This window comes from Choloepus didactylus, chromosome 19 (genome assembly GCF_015220235.1).
Source record: "Choloepus didactylus isolate mChoDid1 chromosome 19, mChoDid1.pri, whole genome shotgun sequence".
In the NCBI taxonomy this organism is placed as follows: Eukaryota; Metazoa; Chordata; class Mammalia; order Pilosa; family Megalonychidae; genus Choloepus; species Choloepus didactylus.
This window is the reverse complement of record NC_051325.1, coordinates 35,746,696-35,769,971: the sequence shown is the minus strand read 5'-3', so window position 1 is coordinate 35,769,971 and position 23,276 is coordinate 35,746,696. Positions and strand designations below refer to the sequence as shown.

General features: G+C 39.1%; 1 protein-coding gene across 1 annotated transcript in view; it reads right to left on the bottom strand.

Moving 5' to 3' along the window:
- Positions 1-23,276, bottom strand: part of KIF3B (kinesin family member 3B) — a 39,821-nt gene that overhangs the window by 14,854 nt on the left and 1,691 nt on the right. Inside the window, exon 2 of the mRNA XM_037811823.1 lies at positions 1,066-2,526. Coding sequence (XP_037667751.1) covers positions 1,066-2,469 — 1,404 coding nt within the window. The 5' untranslated portion in view covers positions 2,470-2,526. The remainder of the gene's footprint in view (positions 1-1,065; positions 2,527-23,276) is intronic.

Genomic DNA, 23,276 nt, shown 5'->3' with positions numbered 1-23,276 from the left:
CATACTCCAGATTATTGCTCAGTCGCTGGGGAAAACATGAGGTAGATTCACAGGCTCAAGAAAATGTATCAGTACATAGGGGTTGGAGGTAGGAAGTGGGGGTGGTTTGACCACAAAGCAACAGCATGAGGAAATTTTGGGGTGATGGAACTGTTTCGTATCTTGTGTAATAAGGGCACTGCCTATTAAAATCATGATGGAATACTATTTTATAGTCACCAGATACGAAAGAATTTAAGTCTGAGCATCAGAATTGTTGGCAAGGATGAGGAGCAACCAGAGCTCACAAACTGCTGGGAGAAGAATCAACTCCCAAAGCCACGTTAGAAGGCAATTTGTCATTATCTAGTAAAGGGGAAAATGCATATACCCTAGGACCTAACACTTCCGTAGAAGAAACTCTCACACATGTGTTTTTTAGGAGCCAAGTCCAAAAATGTTCATAGCAAAAGATGGAAATAACCCAAACTATCAGAAGAATGGAATTCCACAGAATACTAGAACAGGAATAATGAATGAACCACAGCTATAGGTATCAACATGGATAAATCTCATGAACATAATGTTGAGCAAATAAAAGCAAATTGCAGAAGTGAGGATCCATTTATATACAGGTAAAATATTGTGAAATAAATACTCTTTTATTTAGAGATATATATATGTGGTAAAAATATAAAGAAAAGCAAGGAAATTATAAACAAAAAATTCAGGGTAATTGTTACCTCTGTGGGAGGGGAACACAAGGAGCGTCTAAAGGTATGGCTGCTGTTCTATTTCTTAGACTGGGTGGTGGGTACTTGGGTGTCAGTTTTATTGCTGTTCTTTATACCGTGCACATATATAATAATTTATTTTTACTGTGAATTCAGTGTTTAATTTTTTAAAATTTGAAAAAACGATTTTCTTCATCTTAATTCAAAAATTTTGAGTACTGGATATCATAAAGCAGTTGGGACTGCATAACTGAAAGAGACATCATCCCTCATATTATTAGTATTATTAGTACTATTATTGATAAAACAAAAAGCACTGAAGGAGGAAAGGGCCTAAGGAAGGGTATGGTACCTTGATTTTGGCACCCAGCATCTCAGCAGCATCCTTCTCTCGCCGCAGATCCTCCATCTTCCTCTCTTTCTCCTTCAGCAGCTTCATCTTCTCCTCTGCAACCAAGCTGTGGTCCTCTACAATGGCCTGCTTCTCAATCTCCAGTTTTTCTTGCTGTTCCCGCCAGTAATCATCCTTATCATCCCCTTCCTCCTCTCCCTCGTCTCCCTCCTCCTCCTCCTCTTCCCCACCCCCACCACTGCCACCACCTTCCCTCCGCTTCTCTCGCCTCTTCCTCCTGCCAATGGATCGTTTTTCCAGTTGGGCCTTGAGACGGGCAATCTCCTCCTGGAATTCTCGAAGGAGGGCATCCTTAGGGTCCTCATTGACCCTTGGCTTATTCTTAATGTTTTTGGCACGATTGGCATATCTTAGAGTAGTCAGAGTCTCTTCTACATTGTAAGAGGCAGGCCCCACGTTAGCCACCATCACAGTTTTTGCATTGCCACCGAGGGAATCTTGGAGGAGCCTGGTAAGCTTTGAGTCCCGATATGGAATGTGAGTGCTTTTGCCATCCACCAGGGCAGAGATGACATTACCCAAGGCTGAAAGGGAGAGGTTGATCTTGGTTGCTTCCTTCAATCTTTCCCCTTGAGCACCAGTCTTGGCTTGCCGTTCACTGCCAGCAAGATCTACAAGGTTCAATTTCCCTACACGGATATGGTTTTCACCATCAAGACCCACCTCACTGCACTCGATGGTGATAACAAAGATTGCATGAGAACGCGAACTGTGCTCATTCATGTTGGTGGCACCAACTGAACGGTTCTGGTTCCCCACATTCATCACATGCTCTATCTCCTTCACACTCTTGGTGACAAAGGAAGACAGGTCTTTCACATATACTCCAGTATCAGGCCTCTCTTTGAGCTCAAGTCTTTTGGTCTGATCCTTTGAGAGCAGATCTCGGATCTCCTCCTGGTAGATCTCTAAGTAAGAAGCCCTGACCAGGTATTGTTGATTCTGGGATCGAGAGATGTGGGTGAAGATATGGTCAAATGAGTTAGGAATGACCCCTCTTTTTTCAGGGTCACCACGGACACCTTCCATCGTGTAGGTTTTCCCAGTCCCAGTTTGTCCATAGGCAAAAATTGTCCCATTGAACCCCTGCAGGACAGAGTCCACAAGCGGTCGGAACGTTTCATCATAAAGTTCAAACTGCTTGGCATTCCAGTCATAGACTGCATCAAAGGTGAAGGTCTTGGGCATTTCATGGGCTGCTCCTTTGGGATTCTTCACAGACACCTGCCCAAGCTTCACATCCACATCCACCACCTTGTCAAATGAAGCAGCCTTTTCCTTGCCATTCATGGGCCTACAGCGTACCACCACCCTGACTGACTCTGAGCTTTTTAACTTTGACATGATGAACTCTGGCTGGGTCAGTCTTGGTGACTATGAAAAGACTCCAATGCTAAGGTCCTAGAAAAAAAAGCAGAAGTAAATAAGTACAGTAATGTTGTCTTACAGGCTGCGTGGCAGCACCTGATAAACCCAAGTGGGCTTCATCTCACTTATCTTCTCATAACTATGGTTTTATTACACTGTGTTCCCTCATGGGACCTTAACCAGCTTCCACAGGAAAAAGGAAAGCTCCAGTCCACCAATATTGTTAACTAGCCTGCCCTCCTTTCAAACAGTATTTAAAAACTTTTAAAAGTATGGATGACCCCATATCCTGCATAGAGCCATTTGGCACAATTGATCAAAATTTAAAATGCACATACCTTTTGGCCTAGCAATTATATTTCTAAGAATTTACCCTATGGATATATGTCTTGTACAAAGACATATGTGCAAGGACATTTGTTGTGGCATCATTTGTGGTAGCAATAGACTATGGGTGATACCAACTCCAATCAAAGGGTGACTAATTAAATAATTATATTTAATATAAATATACAGTGGAATCTTATGAATTAATTCATAAATATATGAATTAAAAAGAATGTGGTAAATCTAAATATAATCCTATACCAAGATTATTGTTAAGTGAAAAGAGTAGATGAAAAACAGGGTATATAGTATATTTTACACAATGTGTAAAAAGTAGGATATACGTACATTATATGCTTGATATGCATACACTATTTTTGGATGTATACATGCAAAAGAGGTAACAGTGGCACCCTCGGCAGGGGAACTATGGGCCTAGAGAACTCAGGGTTCAGAGAGAGAGAGATTTTTCTAAAATCACTACTAAAAATTGGCTTGTACCTTCTTGACCAAAAGGGAGAGGAGAAATGAAACAAAGTTTCAGTGGCTGAGAGATTTCAAATGGAGTCAAGAGGTCATTCTGGAGGTTATTCTTATGTGTTATATAGATACCCCTTTTTAGTTTTTAGAGTATTGGAATAGCTAGAAGGAAATACCTGAAATTGTTGAACTGCAGCTCAGTAGCCTTGATTCCTGAAGATGACTGTATAACTATATAGCTTACATGGTGTGATTGTGAAAACCTTATGGCTCACACTCCCTTTATCTAGCATATGGACAGATGAGTAGCAAAAGGGGGACAAAAATTAAATGAATAATGGGGATAGGTGGGATGTTTCAGGTGTTCTTTTTCACTTGTATTTTTATTATTATTTTTTTGGAGTAATGAAAATGTTAAAAAATTGATTGTAGTGATGAACGCACAACTCAACTATATATGATGGTACTGTGAACAACTGTACAATGTGGATGATTGTATAGTATGTGAATATACCTTAAGAAAACTGAATTTTAAAAAACTGGCTTGTATAAAATATGTTCAAATAAACGCAGATGCGGTTAGATGCATTATATAGATTGCATTTATTCAATCATTAAGTTTAAGTTTGAATGCAAATAAAATAGGTGTTAAGTACTTTTAAAGTAAAAACAGAAAAAGAGAGGACTTGATTTGGTGCTAGAAAACTCAGGTAACAGAAGAAAGGATGATTAAATGGGTTCTCTTAGAGGGGTAGGGCAAGGATCAGAGTAAAGAGGTAAATAAGGGCCTAAAATTCCTGAAAACTCAGTTAAAAAAAAAAAAAATAGGCAATTCACAGTTTAATTGATTCAAAAGTCTCTTCAGTGGTAGGCCTCTCTCCCATACCTGTACTCTAGCCACCCAGTTGTCCTTTCCACAGGGAAATGTTATTAGGTCTTTCAATCTGTCTTTCCTGAGATAGTTTATACATCACAAGCAAATAAGTATTAATGCATACTTACCTTCCTTTTTACATAAATGGTAGTATGTTACTCATAGTAATACAGTGTCAGGCATCTTGCTTTCTTTCACTAAACAACATATCTTGGCATTTGTTCCCTCAGTAAATAGAGAACTGCCTTACTCTTTATGACAGAAGCACAGTACTACACTGTAAGGATGCATCATGAGTTATTTAACCACTACCCTCTGGATATACTTAAGCTGTTTCCAATCTTCTGCTCTGAAAAACCTAGGCCCCACATAATTTCGTATGTGGGTAAGTATATCTGTCAAGATAAATTCCTAGAAGTAGAATTGCTGGATCAAAGGATATATGCATTTGTAATTTAAAAAGCTACTTAAACAATAATAAAAGTGGTTCTTTTTAGCTGTGAGTATTACTCATGAGGATATGTCCTGCCAGCAAAAGGGTGGATGAATGTGAAGCAGTGATGGGCCAATTTGACCACATATGTTGTAGGTTACTAAAATGAGTCAACAATCTTTCTTCATTGATCTTTCGTAAATTGTTCTGATAAGCACACGGAAACACAAAAAGTAACTTTTCACACTTCTAGTTGTTATATGTAATAAAAGTGTAGTCTAGAATGGAAAACCAGAAAACCTCTTACTATCTCCAAACCTGTTTTCTGTAAAATACGGGTAATTCTCTTTCCTTCTGGATGACTGTGAGATTAAGAAGTGCTTACAAAGGTGGATGTGCTTTCTAAATTAATATAAAGCAGGATTAAAATTAGTAATACAGGAGCAGCTTTCCACGCCCCATGCAGCTATCTCAGCAGTTGGCTGGGGAGATAACCCTTCACAGCCCTGCGGCCAAAAGCCTCACAGCCAAGAGCCTCCATGCCAAGAACTGGCATCTATAGCAAGCAGAAGAGTGCAGAAGGGAGCAGCTTTCCATGACCTGTGCACCCATCTCAGCAGTTAGCTGGGAAGATAAACCTTTCACAGCCCCGCGGCCAAGAGTCCCCATGCCAGGGACTGGTGGCTAGAGCCGGCCACCAAATTCACACACAGCAGCTTTCTAAGCCCTGTGTACCCATCTCAGCAGTTGGGTACTGAGACAACCCTTCATAGCCCCATGGCCGAGAGCTCCCGTGAGGGAACTCAGGATTCGGCAGACTTGTGACCTCAACCACTCTACCTCCACAGAATCCATGGTGTGCACAGCCAAGAGGCGAGGGTGAGGCATGGAAGTGCCAGGAGCCCTTCCCCAACCCCAGAGACTTGTGGGTGCAGAGGTCAGGGTCTGTGGTGCATTTGAGCTGGAAGGTGAGACGCACAGCTCCGCAGCCCCAGATTAGTCCACTCACAACCCTGGGAATTGCCAGGACCACTGTGCCCTGGAGCGGACTTCCTGCCGAACTGTGCAGGACCCGCTCCCCTCCCACAGGGCTGGCAGTCCCCAGTGCACATGGAAAACTGGTGCACTGATTGGATTTCCACCAGGTTTGGTCCCTGCCAAACACACAGATGAAGTTGGGGGAGGGATGACTTGAGGGTGGGGGGGGCTCAGGAGCGCCACCTGCTGGTAGGATTGGGAATGTACATGCCACCAAACTGCAGCTCTGCCAAATTATAGATAAATGTTCAAATAATCCTGCATATCCTAAAATAACCTTATCAAGACAAGCAAATGCCATGAGGCCAAAAACAGAAAATTATAAAGTACATGAAGAAACCAGAAGATATGGACAACCCAAATGACCAAATTAAAAAGCCAGAGGAGACACAGAACTTGGAGCAATTAATCAAAGAAGTACACACAAATTTCCAAAACAACTTCAACGAGATGGCTAAGGACATAAAGGACAGCAAGAAGACCCTAGAAGAGCATAAAGAAGAATTTGAAAGAGTAAATTAAAAAAATAGCAGATCTCACAGAAATAAAAGATACTGTTAATGAAATTAAACATACACTTGAAACACGTAACAGCAGATTTAAAGAGGCAAAGGAAAGAATTAGCTAACTAGAGGAGAGGACAATGGAATGCAAGAGCACAAAAAAACAAATGGTAAAAAAATAAATAAAAAATTTGAAAAGGATATTAAGGAAATGATGGACAACATGAAGCGCACAAATCTAAGAATCATTGGTGTTCCAGAAGGTGAAGAGAAGAGCAAAGGACTAGGAAGAGTATTCGAAGACACTGTTGAGGAAAACTTCCAAACTCTTCTAAATGAAATAAATATGGAAATCAAAGATGCCAAATTTTCCAAAAAGAACTGACATCATTCCTGCTCAAACTCTTTAAAAAAATTGAAGAAAATGGAATACTATCTACCTCATTTTATGAAGCTAACATCACTCTAATACCAAAAACAGGTAAAGATGCTATGAGAAAGGAAAACTACAGGCCAATCTCCCCAATGAATACAGATGCAAAAATTCTTAACAAAATACTTGCAAATCAAATCCAAAGACACATTAAAAAAAAAAACCATACACCACGACCAAGCGGGGTTCATCCCAGGCATGCAAATGTGGTTCAACATAAGAAAATCAATCAGTGTAATACAACATATTAACAAATGAAAAGGGAAAAATCAAACGATCATTTCAATAGATGCTGAAAAAGAATTTGACAAAATCCAGCATCCTTTACTGTTAAAATTACTTCAAAAGGTAGGAATTGAAGGAAACTTCCTCAATATGAGAAAAACCTGTACTTTGCTTAATAATTGAACTTTAAAAGACAATATAAACATCATAAAACAAGCTAAAGAAAATGCAGCTAACAACATACTCTAGCTTAGCTCTCTCCTATCCCACTTCTCATCTCCTCTGCTTTCATTCTTGGACCTTGTTTCTTAAACTTCTAACCAGGTTTATTCACAGAACTGTTCCAGCCATAACAAACCAGGCTGCTACTCCAACGAAAACACCCTTATCAACCACTACCACACAATGGACTGTAGGGACAACTCTATGCCCGCACCAGCCTGAAGCAGATACAGAAGAACAGACCTGTGCCCCTCAACATCCCTAGAAACATAAAAGAAAAAACCTGGAATGCTAGGTTTAGGTCCTGGGCCTTCACCCCACCCCTGCCCTTAGGAATTCTGCCATAGAGCCACAGCCCCTCACCCTGCTCTAGGAACCCTGCAGATCTGCAATAAGGCACTGTCCCCGCCCTTAGGAATCCCGAAAGTTAAAAATTTTAAACTTTCCCACTTCCAAGCCGCCGCTTTCAAACAAGCCAATGGAAACTTGCTAACTACACCCTTTCCCAAAAGTAGCCACTGAGAAACAGCTGTACCTAGACCTGCCAGCCTCCCCTTCCCTGGACAAAGAACTTCCCGCCAACCATCCTTTATAAGCCCTACTGTTCCCCTGGCTTGGGGCTGTCACCTTTTTCTCAGGCTTCAGCCTGCCTGCGCACAGATGGACAATACAACTTTTGATTCAGTTTTCATCTCTTCTCTTCTCAGTTGAAAAAACCTAACAAATCTAACATATACAGACAGGATAATGAGGGTGAACTTCATGGTATGGGAATGGACAGGTGTGATTATGGTTTATTAATGGGATTATAAGTATCAGTGCTGCGTTGAAAGCAAACGGGTTCAAAAGTGTTCGTTTAAAGGCATGCAACCCACAGAGTAGCACTACAAACACAAACAAGTGCTAGCATGATATACTTATAAGATATGACACTGTTACAAAGAGTTAACAGACTGGTATATGGAAAAACTACCCATTACATATTATAGACTATACTTAATACATATATACATAATAGGACTATGTTACCAGACCACACTAACACTAGGTATGAATAATCAGCAGCTGATGAGCACTCTGGAATGTTTTATGTTATGACAATTGTTTAAAATTGAGAGTGATGATAATTATACAACTAAGTGAAGATAAAGTGAGAAACTGTTAATTTTGGGACAGACTATAGGTTATGTGAAATTAGGAACCCACTGCTTAATAACTCAGGCCCTTGATCCTGAGGCTCGCCCTTGTGAAACTTAGGGCTGTAAATGGGAGGCTAAGCCTTCCTATAATTACGGCTAAGAGGCACCTCAGAGACTCTCTTTTGTTGCTCAGATGTAGCCTTTCTTTCTATAAGCCCTACTCGGCAAATAAATTCACTGACGTCCCCACCAGGTAGGACATGACTCCCAAGAATGAGCCAGGACCTGGCATCAATGCCTACTTGAAAAAAAAGGGGGAAAGAAAGGTAACAAAACAAGGTTACTGTGGGTAAGAGATCTCAAATAGAGTTGAGAGGCTATCATGGAGGTTTCTCTTACGCTAGCTCCAGCTAAACATCCCAAATGGCCACAGCATGCCATGCCCTTACTAACGGTAGTCCCAAATACCTTGGTCCCTGTCTGAAATTCTACAAAAGATTGACTCACTAAGTTTTATCTCTCAGAAAGTTAAATTCACCAGAGTGTTCCTATGCCAGACAAGTCCAAAATTCCAGAGGCAACAGCCTCTTTAAGAACAACAATCAGATGCAGACCCCTTCCCCATAATGTTGATATCCCCTTTCAATATGAATAAGTTAGGATGGTCACTGTCTAGATACCCTTGAAGACAGAGAAAGTGATTAAATGAGAGGAAGTGGTAGCAACAAACAAGATAAGATTGAACAAAGGATTACAAATACTGAAACTTTATATATATATATATGTATATATACACACTCACATGTTTTATATATGTATACATACATATTAGATGCTAGGGTATTAGAATAGCTAGAAGGAAATAACTGAAATGGTGGAACTGTAACTTACAACATTCTTTGAAATTTGCTCTATAGCTATTCATTGAATTTTGCTTTCAAAGTTATCACCTTTCTGTATATATCCTATATTTCACAATAAGGAAAGAACTGAAACTGTGGAACTGTAACCCACAACATTTTTTGAAATTACCTATATAACTGCTTGTTGAGCTGTACTTTGAAAATTAACATCTTTCTGTATATATATTTTACAATAAGGGAAATAACTGAAATTATGGAACTGTACCCCATAATATTCTTTGAAATTTGCTCTCTACTTCTTAAATCGTACTTTGAAAGTCACCACTGTTATGTATATGTTAAAGATCACAATAAAAAAAAATTAGTAATACAGATTTGTTCAAAACCCTTGTCAAAGGGTCATTCCTGAGAATACAGGTGAGCCCTAATTTTATGCATTAACCATCACTAGAATGACATTTTCTATTGTTCACTTTATAGTCATCATCCTAAAAAAAAAAAAAAAAAAATCAGATTGAGATCCAAATACTTAACTGAAGTTCAGTAAAAACTAAACCTCAAGCCATTTAAATGAAACTGCAACATTGGAGATCTGCTTATTTGTAAATAGCCTATTGCTCATTTGGAGAAATAAACCAGTGAACAAATTAAAAAATTTAAAAAATTTAAAAAAAATTAAAAAAAAAAGGCAGCACTTCACTTATTTATCACCTTCCAGATGCTAGTATATTTTCCCAGATGAGATCAAAGAACCACATGTTAGAATGGCCACTTTGTTTACTGAGTGTCCTTTTCATTTCAAGGTGAATGGCCTCTGAGCTACAGTTGCAGCCAATCCCCTTGCCTGTCTCCCATTCCATTTCAACAGAGGCCCACAAAAGCCGGTTTAGACACAAAGCTAAAACCCTAGTCCCCTGAGCCTCCTTGGGGGCAGTCTCTGTCACAGTGCAAGGGATGGTCAGACAAGATCCTTGATTTGAAGGAAGAGAAATGTGAGGAGAGGGAAGGATGGGTCATTGGAGAGGACTGATTCTTCTGCATTACATGCCCCTGAGGAGCCACAGCTGTCAAACTTTTACCTTTCAAAACAATGTGGTCCTAAGTCTGTATAAAAAAAAAAAAAAAAAAAAAAAAAAAAAAAAAGCCAGCAGCAAGCTGTTTTTGATGTTAGCTGCTTCTGTTACAGTAATATATATTTTCTAAAGCTCTCCAAAATGATAAAAACAAAGGAATGATAATGACCTACCTTAATCTTAAAAATCTTTTAAAAAGGAAAGAATTCCCAACGCATGAGTCCCCTTTATTAAATCTCCTGGCCTCTGAACACAGAGCACCATTTCTTTTCTAAACTCACCAAGCTAGACTGGACTAGTCATGTATTATTGATGTATTATTTCAGGAAGATGGACTAATTTAATTTCCTGCCATCAGGGCTTAAAATCTTGCTGTGGGTCCTCCTCAAAAGATAGGGTTTTCTTGGAAGGATGCCCTGACACTCCTTCTTTACTTTATTACATACTTTATTCTTCCTCTAGTGGATCTAATTACAGTGATAAATCTCTAAAGGCACTCATAGCACTGCCAGGAAAGAAGGAGCCACAGGTCAGCAGCTCATCGCCTTCATCCTTCTAATACTTCTGCTGCTAGAACTTGTCATTCTTATGTTAACACCCACCGTCTGGATGGCTGTTACATGTGAAAAACTGAGGTCTTTTCCCAACTTCATCTTTTTTGTCGACTGAGGAAATTCAGCTGCACATTTCTCACAACAGCCACCCACTTACAGACCATTTTCCAAATCTTTCACATTTGGATTTCTGTACCCTCACCTTTGCTACCCGTCAGAGTCTTACCTCAAATTCTAGAACTAGGTATGATTTGGATTCTCAATAACTGTTGGCTTCCTACAGAGATTCGAGGACAGAGGTCATAAACTAGTCACATTCTACTTGAAGTGTTTTATTTGGCCTACCTGGTGCTTTAAAAAAATAAAAATAAAAAACCTCAGCAATTCCACTTCTATGTATATGTTCTGGTGAAAAACCTTCATTCGTGCAAAAGAAACATGGACAAGGATGCTCCCTGCAATATTGTTATAACAGAAAAACGGGAAACAATCTAAATATCCATTTACAGGGGATTAGAAACGTCAAGTAGGGTATAGTCATATTATAGACCGCACACTACTCAGTAGTTAAAAAGGAATAAAATGAGAGCAGGGGTCAGCAAACTATGACCCATGGACAAAACCCAGCCCATAGCCTGTTATTGTAAATAAAGTTTTATTGCAACACAGCTATAACCATTTGTTTACATATTATCTACAGCTGCTTTTGCTACACAATGGCAGAGGTGAGTAGGTGCCCCAAAAACCTAAAATATTTTCTATCTGGTCTTTTACATAAAAAGTTTGCCAATCCCTGTGCTAGATTTACATATACTAACATGGCTAAATTAACAGGTTGAGTAAAAAAGCAAGATGCAGAGTAATAATTATAATTAAAAAGTTACAAGACAATATGGTGCTCATGGACTTGCATTTTTATAGGTATATGTATAAAAAGTGAGCTGGATATGCAATTTGTGATCATGGCTGCCTGAGCTGGGCAGAGGGAAGTGTGGGAAATGGGTCTTAGAATTGGAAGGATATTTTAATTTTATCTGTAACAGTTTATCGTTTCTTTTAATTTAAAAAATAGGAAAGAGACTTGAAGGAAATAAGAGAAAATGTTCACAACCATCATTCTGAATGTTTCCTATATTACTCTACAAATTTTTTAAATTTCTAAAAAAAAAAACACAAAAAAGCACCACGAGCAATTTCACATTTAAAAAAAAAAAAAAAACACAAATTCTCTGCTTTTAGGGAAGAATGGGACTATCTGACAGCCCTTGGCCCATGCCCCACGTGGCAGCAATGGGAGCTGAGCAACAGCTGTCCCTCTGGTGCACCTAGGCCCTCCACTCCTTCGTAGCTCCCATTCCCTACTGTCTCACACTCAGCATGCTTTATTCATTTATACTTCCTTCCTGACTCCAGTGGGCATCTCTGTCTGTGACCAAATTCATGTACACATGACCTAATTAAGAAAGGCCTGCTATGCTAGTCCACTTTTTAAAATGACATTTACCAAGATTCTGTGAAGTCATGAAAAATGCTTATCATAAATGAAAAAGCAGTTTACAAAATTGAATGACAGCATGCAATCACAATTATATAAAAATAAGACACACATCAAAACATCAATAACGGTCCAATCTGGGTGGTGGAACTACAGGTGATTTCCCCTATTCTTTCAACCTTTCTATCTTTTCCACATTTTCTTTCATGGGCATGTAGGATCTTCAAATGGGGAAAAAATAAAGGTCTGTCACTTCACCAGGAACAGCTCTGCAAGGAGCAATCTGTGGGCACACACAGTGCATACTAACGCATCTCTAATGAATGCATTCCAATTTGACGTCCTCTAGGATCAAGCAGGCAACCACCTGCCAATTGCCTGGCCCCAGATTCAAGGACTCTGAGTGTCTGAAATGCAGCCCAAGCCACCAATTCGCCACGCAGGCTTCTCTCAGGGGGAAGCAGCTGTTTCTCTTCTGTATCCACCTCATTGCCATCAACACTGCTCTCTTTCACAACCGTTTCTAATTGTTTTGAAGTATCAGGTCTCCTTGTTTATAATCCCTGAACCACACCAAGTGAACAAGTCCAGTCCTGATTCTTTGGTTCCTATGATGGCCAATTATCATAATGGGAGTTACACAAATTTCAAAGCAAGATTATTCATCTTCAGTTGAAAAATAACACCAATACCCTGCAGGACTTTTAAAATGATATGAAATTTGTGTCGAGGGAATTGTTCTATATTTGTTTATATGTGCATATAATATATCCGGGGGGTTAGGCAAGAGCCAGATAACAACAACTGATTGCCTGTAGGGAGAAGAGCCGGGTGGCTGAGGACCAAGGGTAGAGGGAGACTTTTCACTGCATATTCTTTTATACCTCTTAAATTATAAATCATGTGAATGCATTACCTGGTTTAGAAATAACATTAAGGAAAAAGGAGATAGAACAGTTTTGTGAAATTAAGTAAACTAATAGCCAAGTGTTAAAATTATTTTTTTCCCATTTTGTCCATCCATTCATAAAATCTTTACTGATCATCATTAATACAAGGTACTAAAACTTTTTTTTTTTTTTTCCAAATGATGAGCTAAGGGTCATACAAGTAAAACTACTTGTCTTAACTTTATGGTGAAGTTTCATAAAAAGAGCATCTACAAGGACCACAGCAATGGAATTTTTACTTTCAAATATCAATGTAAGACATTATGTAGCCTCAGACCCAAAAGGCAATCAGAGCAAAGATGTCAAAATAACAGGCTAATAAATCACATTCCGTTGTTATTGCAAGCACTGTATATAAAATATAAGGTCATCTTTTTTGTAAGCCCAACAGTTGTGTGAACTGTCTAAAAAGTTTCAGAATGTTCCTTAGCGTACATATAAGAGCCACAATATCTGAAATTGGCACAACTTATTTGAGAGCAGTTGAGCAATTAATACAAAAACTCAAATGTGAACATCACTTGAAACTCCATTTCTTCGAATTCATTTTAAGGACATAACTGAGTATTGAATACATGTGCAAAGGTGTAGATACATGTTTATGTTTACCACAGCACTATCTCTCACCACATAAATACTCAACAATAAGGGACTGGTGAGATTATAGTACCTGTATACTATATGAAACTATGCAGTCATGAAGAATGGTGATGAAGAGGTCTTTAGGTATTTAGATTTGGGAAGATGTCCATGACATACTGTTGAGTGAAAAAAAAGCAGGCTACTCAACAGAGGGATTACAATGATGCAATTTTATGCCCGTGTGTGTACACCCATGTGCAGAGAGAGATATTGGGGAGACAGAGTCAAGTCATGGATAAAAACACAAGTTTTTGTGTTCAACAGATGAGTTTGAATCTCTGCTCTGCTACTCAAAATCTTGAAAATTATAGTTTTTTTCCTCTATAAAATGAGGTTAATAACAACACCTACCTTAAAGTATTGTTAACTATTAAATGAACTAATAAATTTTAAATGCTCAGCTTACCACAAGGTACATAATAAACGTTCAAGAAAAGCAAGCAATGTGATTTCTGGGTGGTGAGCTTACAGATGACTTTTTTTTTTTTTTTAACTTTCTTTGGACTTTTTAATAGGCGCATGTATTCTGTCTTTTATAATCAGGAGAAAAACTCAACAAAGCTATTTTCCTCTTGGAAAAAAAGTCTAGCACCTTGATTTCAGTTCAAGCATCTGGAGAAGGCAGGCTATTTCTCTGGACTAGAAAGGTCACAAACAAGAAACATGAAGTAATAAATGCTTGCCCTGAATTCAAATTGACACCCTGCATCACTCCCTGTCATTTGATGACAAGAAGAGACAAACAAAGAAAGCATTTATCTAGGATGAAAAAAGTAGAGAAATCCTCTTTTGTATCCAATTGTGAAACATTCATAAAAGGCATTCAAAAAAATATGTTCAAGTCTAGAGGACACCTCCCATTCAGAATCAATGTAGATCTGAGGTTTTATTGTATTCAGTAGTCACAACTCCAGCATATCAAGATCTTTATGTGCATTCTTCTTTTAATCCACAAAATCACCTTATGACGAAGGTAAGTAATAACTTCATTTTATAAATAAAGATCAGAGGCTTAGAGAAATAAGTAATTTGCCCAAGGTCACACAGCAATTAAGTGGAACAGTCAAGATTCCAAACTGGGTTTGTCTTACTCAAAAACCCACATATAAACATATAAACTCACATTTAAAAAAAGTCACATTCATATATACATATGCATGTGTATGTATATCTACGATGCACAGGTTAAAACAACTCAAGCCGTACAGAGGTGTATACAGTGAACAAGTAAATCTTTCCCCTACCCCTGGAAAGATACTCGATGTATTATATGTAATATATAAGCATATACGTATTACTCTCCCACCTTTTTTTTTTTTTTTTTAACTCAAGTGGAAGTCTACTACACACCATTCTAAATCCTGCCTTATAGATCTTGAAAACATCCCCCCCCCCTGCTGCCAACAGCTGCCTAGATACCATGGTATGGCTGTCTCATAAGGTATTTGATCAGTCCCCTATTGAGAGACATTCCGGATTGTTTCTGTTTTGTTTGTTTTCTATGCTGCAAGCCATGCTGCAGTGAATAACCTGCACACACACCTTTAGGCATATGTCACATGTGGGAGTAAACTGGTAGAATCCATTCCCTCCCTAGGTTGCATCACTTATCCCACCATCAATGTCCCTGGTTCCCCATACATTCAACAGAGTCCCTGCTCTGAACCACCACCAAGCTATGAAGCTCAAAAGCCTTCCTGCCAGGAACTTCCTGTTGCATGTACCAATCCAGGAAAGAAAGGAAGTTGAGGCTATTTCTCTGCTGAAAATTTACACCCTGACTTAAGAGACATAATCAACCAAATGCAATATATGGTCTTTGTTCAGGCTCTTATTTGGATCTTGATTCAACCAAACCAATTGTTTAAAAAAATGTGCAAAACTATCAGGAATATCTAGACATGGTATATTAGATGATAAGGAATTACTGTTATGGTTTTAGGTGTGAAAATGGTATTGTAGTTATATTTCTTTAAAAAAAGGTTCTCATCTTTTAGAAATAAATACAAAAGTATTTTCGGGAGAAATTATATGCTGCCTAGGATCTGTTCCAAAATAAGCAGGGGGTGGAGGATGAGGGGTATAGATGAACAGAATTATCAGGTGTTGATAAATGCTGGAGCTGGATAATGGGCTCACGGTTTCTTATACTATTATACTTTTAAGTATACTTGAAATTTCCCAAGATGAAAAAACAAATTGCCCTCTGACTAATGGCTTTTCATTTTAATTAGGCTGCCATTCAGCAGAGTAGAGGGCCATAGCAAAATCTGTATTTAAAAAGGAGAGTCAGCCCGGAATAGCCAAGAAGAGATTCAGACACACCAGAGATTGAAATCCAGCTCTAACACTCTTAGCTCCAGGGTTCCAGGCAAATCTTTCCCCTTTGAGCCTACTCCTTTACCTGTAAAATGGGAATAGCAGTAATACCCTGCTCCCTGCAGTGTGTGAGGATTAGAAGAGAATAAGCATTAGGGTACCTGGCCCATGGGCGGTACCTTCTGCCCTGCTCCAGTTTACTGGAGGAAAAAAACTGAGACTTCTACAGGGAAGTAACATGCACACAGAGTTAATAAATGGCAAAGCAGGAAGAAACCAGGTCTACCTAGCTCCAAAGTCCATGGCCTTTTCTCCACACAAGCATGTCCCACATGTGTCATGAGACTGTCCCCTCACAATTTTTCTCATATCCATGCACCACCTATACTATTATTTATTTAAGATTTTTCTCTAAATCAACTTTCTTTTATCGCAAATTTATTTTAAAAACAAATGTTTATACCACTCCCATGAATGAAAACTCAGCATCACTTTTCATAAATAGAAGGCAACAGCAAAAATAAATAAAAGGACACAAACAAATGTTATTAAATTCCAGCTAGACCCTGTAGCTTACCTGAGGTCTGATTTCTCTGTTAGAAAGGGAACTTTGCAAATGTTAAGAAACAGACTAGCACCAACCAAATATTCTCCTTGACACAGTCAAAAGGATCAAAACAGTTAAAAATGGAGTAACTCTCTCACTACGTGGTGCAACATAATTTAAGATGTTGTGTTTCAGTGTCAATGAAAATCTTCTCTTGTTCCACCAGTTCAAACTCTGCTGAATCCAAGGTCCCACATAAGATCCCCTGAATTAGAAGTGCATTTTATCAAGATCTCTCAGGCATTCATGTGCATATCTCTGTTTGAGAACCTCTGCTACATAGGCTACCTCTATAGTAAGCAGTTCCCAAAGTTGATCAAACAGAATTTCCTATAAACAATAGGAATATTATTTCAGTAACATGATGAAATAAAACCTTTTTTTAAATCCCTCTCCAAAAGTCCATCAGAACTGTTTTAGTTCACTGACCAATTCCATAATGCAAGGCTTGTTCTCACAACTCATACAGTGCACAAAACTGATAATGCACATACTGTATTTCTCGTTAAGGTTGCCAAAGAACAGTCTTTCCAGAAAATGAAGAGTTTAAATGCTAAAGGCCCACGATCTGGGTCCTAATCATAGGAAATCTGTATAAGAAAGGAAAATGATTAAACAATAAAAGAAGGCTGAGAAAAACTATTAAAAGTTACTTTAAGGTATATGAATTATATCTCAATAAGGCTGTTTTTTTTTTTAATTAAAAAAAGATCCTTTAAAGGGAGGATCTTAAGGAAATTTTAAGAAGGAAAACGTACAGTTCACCTTTAGAATTTTTATAAAGTTCTATCTTTTCCCAAACAACTTATTTAGAATTGTTCTCTTATGAGACTGAAAGAGAAGAAAAGATGTTCACTACAGCATTACATGTAATTATTAAAAACTGGACACCACCTAAATGCCCAATGCTAGGGAAAGTTTAGGAGTTCATGTAGTAGTTTGTGAACTACTAAACATGGAAACATGGAAAAATGGTTATGAAATAATGTTAAGTAAACATTTCCAAATACAAAATGGGAAACACACTTTGAGTACATCTATCTAAAAATATATACCTCCAAGTGGGCAAGCAAGCTGAAAATTGCATTAGGTACCATTATCAGGAGAAATCCCCTCTGCCCCCAATTGTAATGCCTGTCTTTTCAGTTTTATTTATTTAGATGCTGCCTTGAAAAAACATTATTTGAAGAGACTGCTTTTTTTTTTAATTCAGTTTTATTGAAATACATTCACACACCATACAATCATCCATGATATACAATCCACTGTCCACAGTATGATAACATAGTTACGCGTTCATCACCACAATCTATCTCTGAACATTTTCCTTACATCAGAAAGAACCAGAACAAGAATAAAAAATAAAAGTGAAAAAAAACACCCAAATCATCCCCCCATCCCACCCCATTTGTCCTTTAGTTTTTATCCCCATTCCTCCACTCATCCATACACTAGATAAAGGGGGTGTGATCCACAAGGTCTTCACAATCACACTGTCACCCCTTGTAATCTACATTATTATATAATTGCCTTCAGGAGTCCAGACTGCTGGGTTGGAATTTGGTAGTTTCAGGGATTTACTTCTAGCTATTCCAATACATTAAAGCCTAAGAGGTGTTATCCATATAGTGCATAAGAATGTCCACCAGAGTGACCTCTCGACGCCATTTGGAATCTCTCAGCCACTGAAACTATTTCATGAAGAGACTGCTTTTTAATTATAATTTTTAATGATTGAAGGATCTAATTTAATGAAATCACCAGAAATGGAGGCAAAGGTTCACGCAAGGACAATCATTAAAATGTTCTCTGTAACATTACTTGTAACATTAAAATACTGAAATTAGCTTAAATGTCCAATAATGGGGGAAAAAAAGGTAAGAAATTCACACCATGCATATTTAGAAGTATATTTGCATAAGGAAAATAAAGTGTGAACAGTGGTTATTTTTGGGTGATGGGCCTTACAGTGAATATTATTTACTTTAATCTTTTCAGGATTTTTCTCATTTTTCCTCAAATGGAAACTTACCATTTTTATAATTACAAAGCTTCTATTTAAAAAAAAATGCTAGAAAATGCAAAACAAAGGAGGAAAAGCACTGCATTTAGTTCTCAGGCTAAAATCTGACACGTTATTGCAGATCTTCAAAACAAGTAACTTTCCACTAAGGACTATCTTCTTGTGGTTATTTTAAATAACTTGAGCTGATGTTTTATCTCTCCTAAAAGGACTCTTCAGTGATTTACCAGCTAGATTTTTGCTTAGGTTCTTGAAATGTGTGATAAAGTCATGACTCCTGCAATCCACTAAGCTGCTGGAGATCGTGTCTATGAGCTCTCAGTTTCTGTTTAATTCATATCATACACAAAACTCCAAGCAAGCCCTTCTTCCTAACACCACTGCTGAAGGTGATATGAAGGACTCCAGGGTGGGTAACAGGGTGTTCAATTCCCAATTATATATGACATGTTCTATTCCACTGAATCCACTTTCATTTACACACCATGTTCAAGCATGCAAAATGAAGTGCTGCAAAAATTTTACCAAAAACTTTAAATGTAAAACCACACCCATCCCGATCATCAATGGTTCACTGTCTAATGCTAATTATGATTTAAATAAATCAACCTACTAAAGATAGCTCTGCCTGTGTATGAGGAACTCAATGCCGGCAATCAGTGTGACAAAGTGAGGAGACACAATGTAACATCATGAATAACTGAGCCTTAAACACCCACATCCCAAACTGCAGTGCAGATGCGTGATGCTGATAAAACAAACAGATTGTAATGCTCTCCAACTGCCAGGAAAATTGCTTTAACAGCCCCACCCTGTAAGGTCTGGGAGAAATCCCACCATGAAGTCACCAAGGATGGTCATCAAGGAAGTCATCCACCTTGAAGCTTTGTCTTTTGAACAGAGCTGAAAGGGCCTTTGGAGACTGTCCCATGTCCTTATTTTGCATATAGAGCTGAGGCCCAGAAAGGTTGAGTTACTTGCCCGAGGTCACACAGCAAGTGGCAGAATTTCCATAAAAATTCTTGTCTCCTCCCTGGTCCCACTGCCTTTCCCCTCTAGAATTTCTCGTAATGGCAGAGGCCTGAATCGCGATACCAGAAATCTTTTTAAGACTCTGGGGGGATAAGGAGATGTCGATAGAAAAAGTAATGGGCACACAGGACAGAGAGGGAAAACTGAAACACTAAGACACTGAATCTTTTCAAATTAGTCAGTGGGTGTTATAAGAGTTTAGTGTACCCTAACCGCCTCCTCTGACCAAGTGTAATTATTACCACCAGAATCAAGAAAGAGCTTAGGGTTAAAAAACACATGTTTCCAGTTCCCTACCTGCATCAGCTGTTTTAGGCCCCAGAGGTGACTACTAAGAAACACAAGAGGGAGACGATTTAACCAAACTGAGAATCTGTTCATTGCCTCATCAGTCAAGTAACTGATCCCCATAGTTATGCTAAAATAGCTCAAGGGTTTTTTTCCCTTGATTTCCTTAAACATTCTTTGAAGTCACTTTTTTCATCAGCATTTCAACTTAGTTACCCAGCAGTGAAGAGAGAGACCTTTGACAAGTCATCCAGGAATGTGACTTCTGCCCACCTAAAAAACAGATGAATGAGTGAGTGATAGAAAGACCAACAGACTTGGGAGTCAGCGAATCTGGGGAAGTTATTTAACCTTTCCATTCTCTACTTTTCTCTTCTGGAAAATGGGATTAATAAAAGTACCCATAACACAGGGTGCTGTGAGGATTAAATGTGACAACATATGTAAAGTGCTAAGAACAGTGCTTGGCTTAATGAATGTTAGCTACTACTATTACTTTTATTGTCATTATTCTCAAGCCCTAGTTTTGCTATTTATGACCTAGAGGAGAGCACCTCAAACTTTAAAGTGTACAGGAAACACCCGGAGATCTTGGTAAAATGCAGACTCTGATTTATTAGATCTAGGCCGAGATTCTGCATTTCTAACAGGCTCCCAGCGGACAGGGATGCTTCTGTCACACAGAATAACACACTTTGAGCCACAAGGACATACTTAACCTAACATCTAGCAGGTGCTTAACATTATTGACAAAACGAAGGACTTTTCTGCATCTCAATATCCTCACCTATAAATTGGGGGATAATACATATTCCACATGATCTCAACTGACTGAAAATTGGTAAATGAGAATACCCTGGAAAGAGCCTTATCAACTGGAAAGTTTTACAAGTGGAAATGATAGGACTGTTAAGTCTTACAACTGAGCATGTACCATGCTCAATTTTAAAAGCACAATTATTGGAATATAAGAAAAGGAGATTCGAAATCCGTTGCCCAGAAGAGATACTCCATTCAAGGGTCCTCTAGGAATCCTGGCGGAACAAAACAGAATTTCAGAGGATTCCCAAATCCAAAGCTCTGAAACTTCAGAAATGTCATTCAGTGGCCAAGGAAAGAACCACTTTGGCAGGAAGAATGTGGTGTTGGAGGCTCCGAGAATGAGTTTCACTAGTGATTCGATTCTCCCAGAACTGGCGAGCCTCCTTCCAGCCTTCATCAAGCCAAAGATCCTGAATCAAGACAGCAATGCCAACAGCACAAGACAGATGGGCACTGCCTAGCAAAGCTCAGGCCTGCCTCTCCACAAGCAGGCAAGAGACCAGTGTGTGAGAAAAGCAGGGCTTAGGGGGCACGGTGGAGGCTTCAAATAGATGCACCTAGCTGTCTTCCTTTACCTTAATCAGGGATTTCCTACCTACGGACTATAAGGTATGATGTTTATACCTTGAGTTCTCCTCCAAGGGGTTCAGAGTGAACAACAGCTAATTCTCCCTTACAGGGAACCTTACCAAAAAGTACTTGCATCATTTTAGAGGCAGATGGCACTGCCAGCATCCATCTGCTTGTTCAGGCCAAAAACCCAGAAGTCATCCTTGGTTCCTCTCATTCTCTCCCTTCCCCTCTACCATCCTGCTCGTTCTACCTCCAAGATACATCCTAAATCCATCCACTTTTCCTTTCCCCACTGCCACCACCCTAGAAGGCCACCATCACCTCCCTCCTGGCCGCCTAACTAGCCTGCTTGCTGCCACGCTCATGCCCCTTAAAATTCACTGGCCACACAAAATCAAGAAATAGATCATGTCACTCCCCTTCTTAAAAGCTTTCAACAGCTCCTGACTGCTTTTAGAATAAAATCCCAACTCTTTACTCTGGCCTCCAAGCCCCTATACTATCTGAGACCTCCCTACCCTCCCATGTTCACCCACCTCTCCACCTGTCCCCTTCCCTGACTCATTCACTCCAGCCATTGGAAACTCCTTGCAATCCCTGGAATACACCAAGCTTGATTCCACCTCAGAGCCATCACCCTTGCTATTCCTTCTGCCAGATCTTCAAATGGCTGGCCCCTTCTTGGCAGCAAATCTCAGCAAAAATGTCACCACCTTGGAGAGGCCTTCTCTGACCACCCAATTAAAGTAGCATCTCCTCCAGCCCCCTCAAGAAGTTACTCTCTATGACATCATTATTTTATTGTTTTCATAGCACTTAACCCTATTAGATTTACCTCGTTCATTCACTGTTTTGTCTGTTAACTGCTAGTAGCATGTAAGCTGATGAAAGCAACGACCTTGTCTACCTCTCCACCATCATGTTTCCAGGGCTTGAACAGGGCCTGACACATACCAGGAGGTTGGCAAATGTTGACTGAATGAAACTGAGGCAACACAGTAGCAAGAACACTGAACTCAGGGTCTGAAGACCCAAATTCCAATCTGAAATGGCCCACTTACTAGCAACACGATTTCTCTTAACCTCAGGTTCCACAACTATAAAATGGGAATCTTAATCTGCACCTCACTTTCCTCACAGTGCAATTGACAGACCAAATGAATGAAGGCACATTTAAGTATTTTGCAAACCATGAGGTATGTACCAAACAAACAGAGAGTTGTATTATTAACCATCACAAGAGCAGGGTCTTTCTCAGGGACCCATAAATCAGTGGATGATAGGTTTAGAGAGCAACCTGAGCCTTCTAACTTGGGCATCCAGCAGAATCCTAAAGGCACAGCAGAAGAAGTCTGAATCAGTGGCTTTACTCTACTTCTAGGTTACTTGAAGGATCTGGAGATGGGCCTGGTCTCCATATCCCCCAGTGTGTTTGGCAAAGAGGGATTTACCAAACGTTTACTGAATTGGATGGTAACCAAACCTGGCCTCTCACTGCAAACCTTCATTCTTCTCTGCAACCCATTCTGGCACAGGATTGCAGGTCCCTGGTGCAATCCTGAAACAACAGCTGCATTGATACAACACTGTGACAGCTACTGGTTCATGCTCACAATGCCCTTGTGAGGTTTACTTTAACTTACTCTACCAACCACAAATAAAATATAAAGCATGGTAAAGGTGCTTTGCTAAGCTCAAAAAACAATGGTAACAACAGTTAACATTTACCAAGAATGCCAGGCATTTTACATGAATTAGGCTCAAATAAATCCTCACAACTGTCATACACAGTGGATACTATTATTATCCCCGTTTTACAGATGAATAAACGGTAATAAAGAGGTGAAGTAAATTATTCAGTGACATGC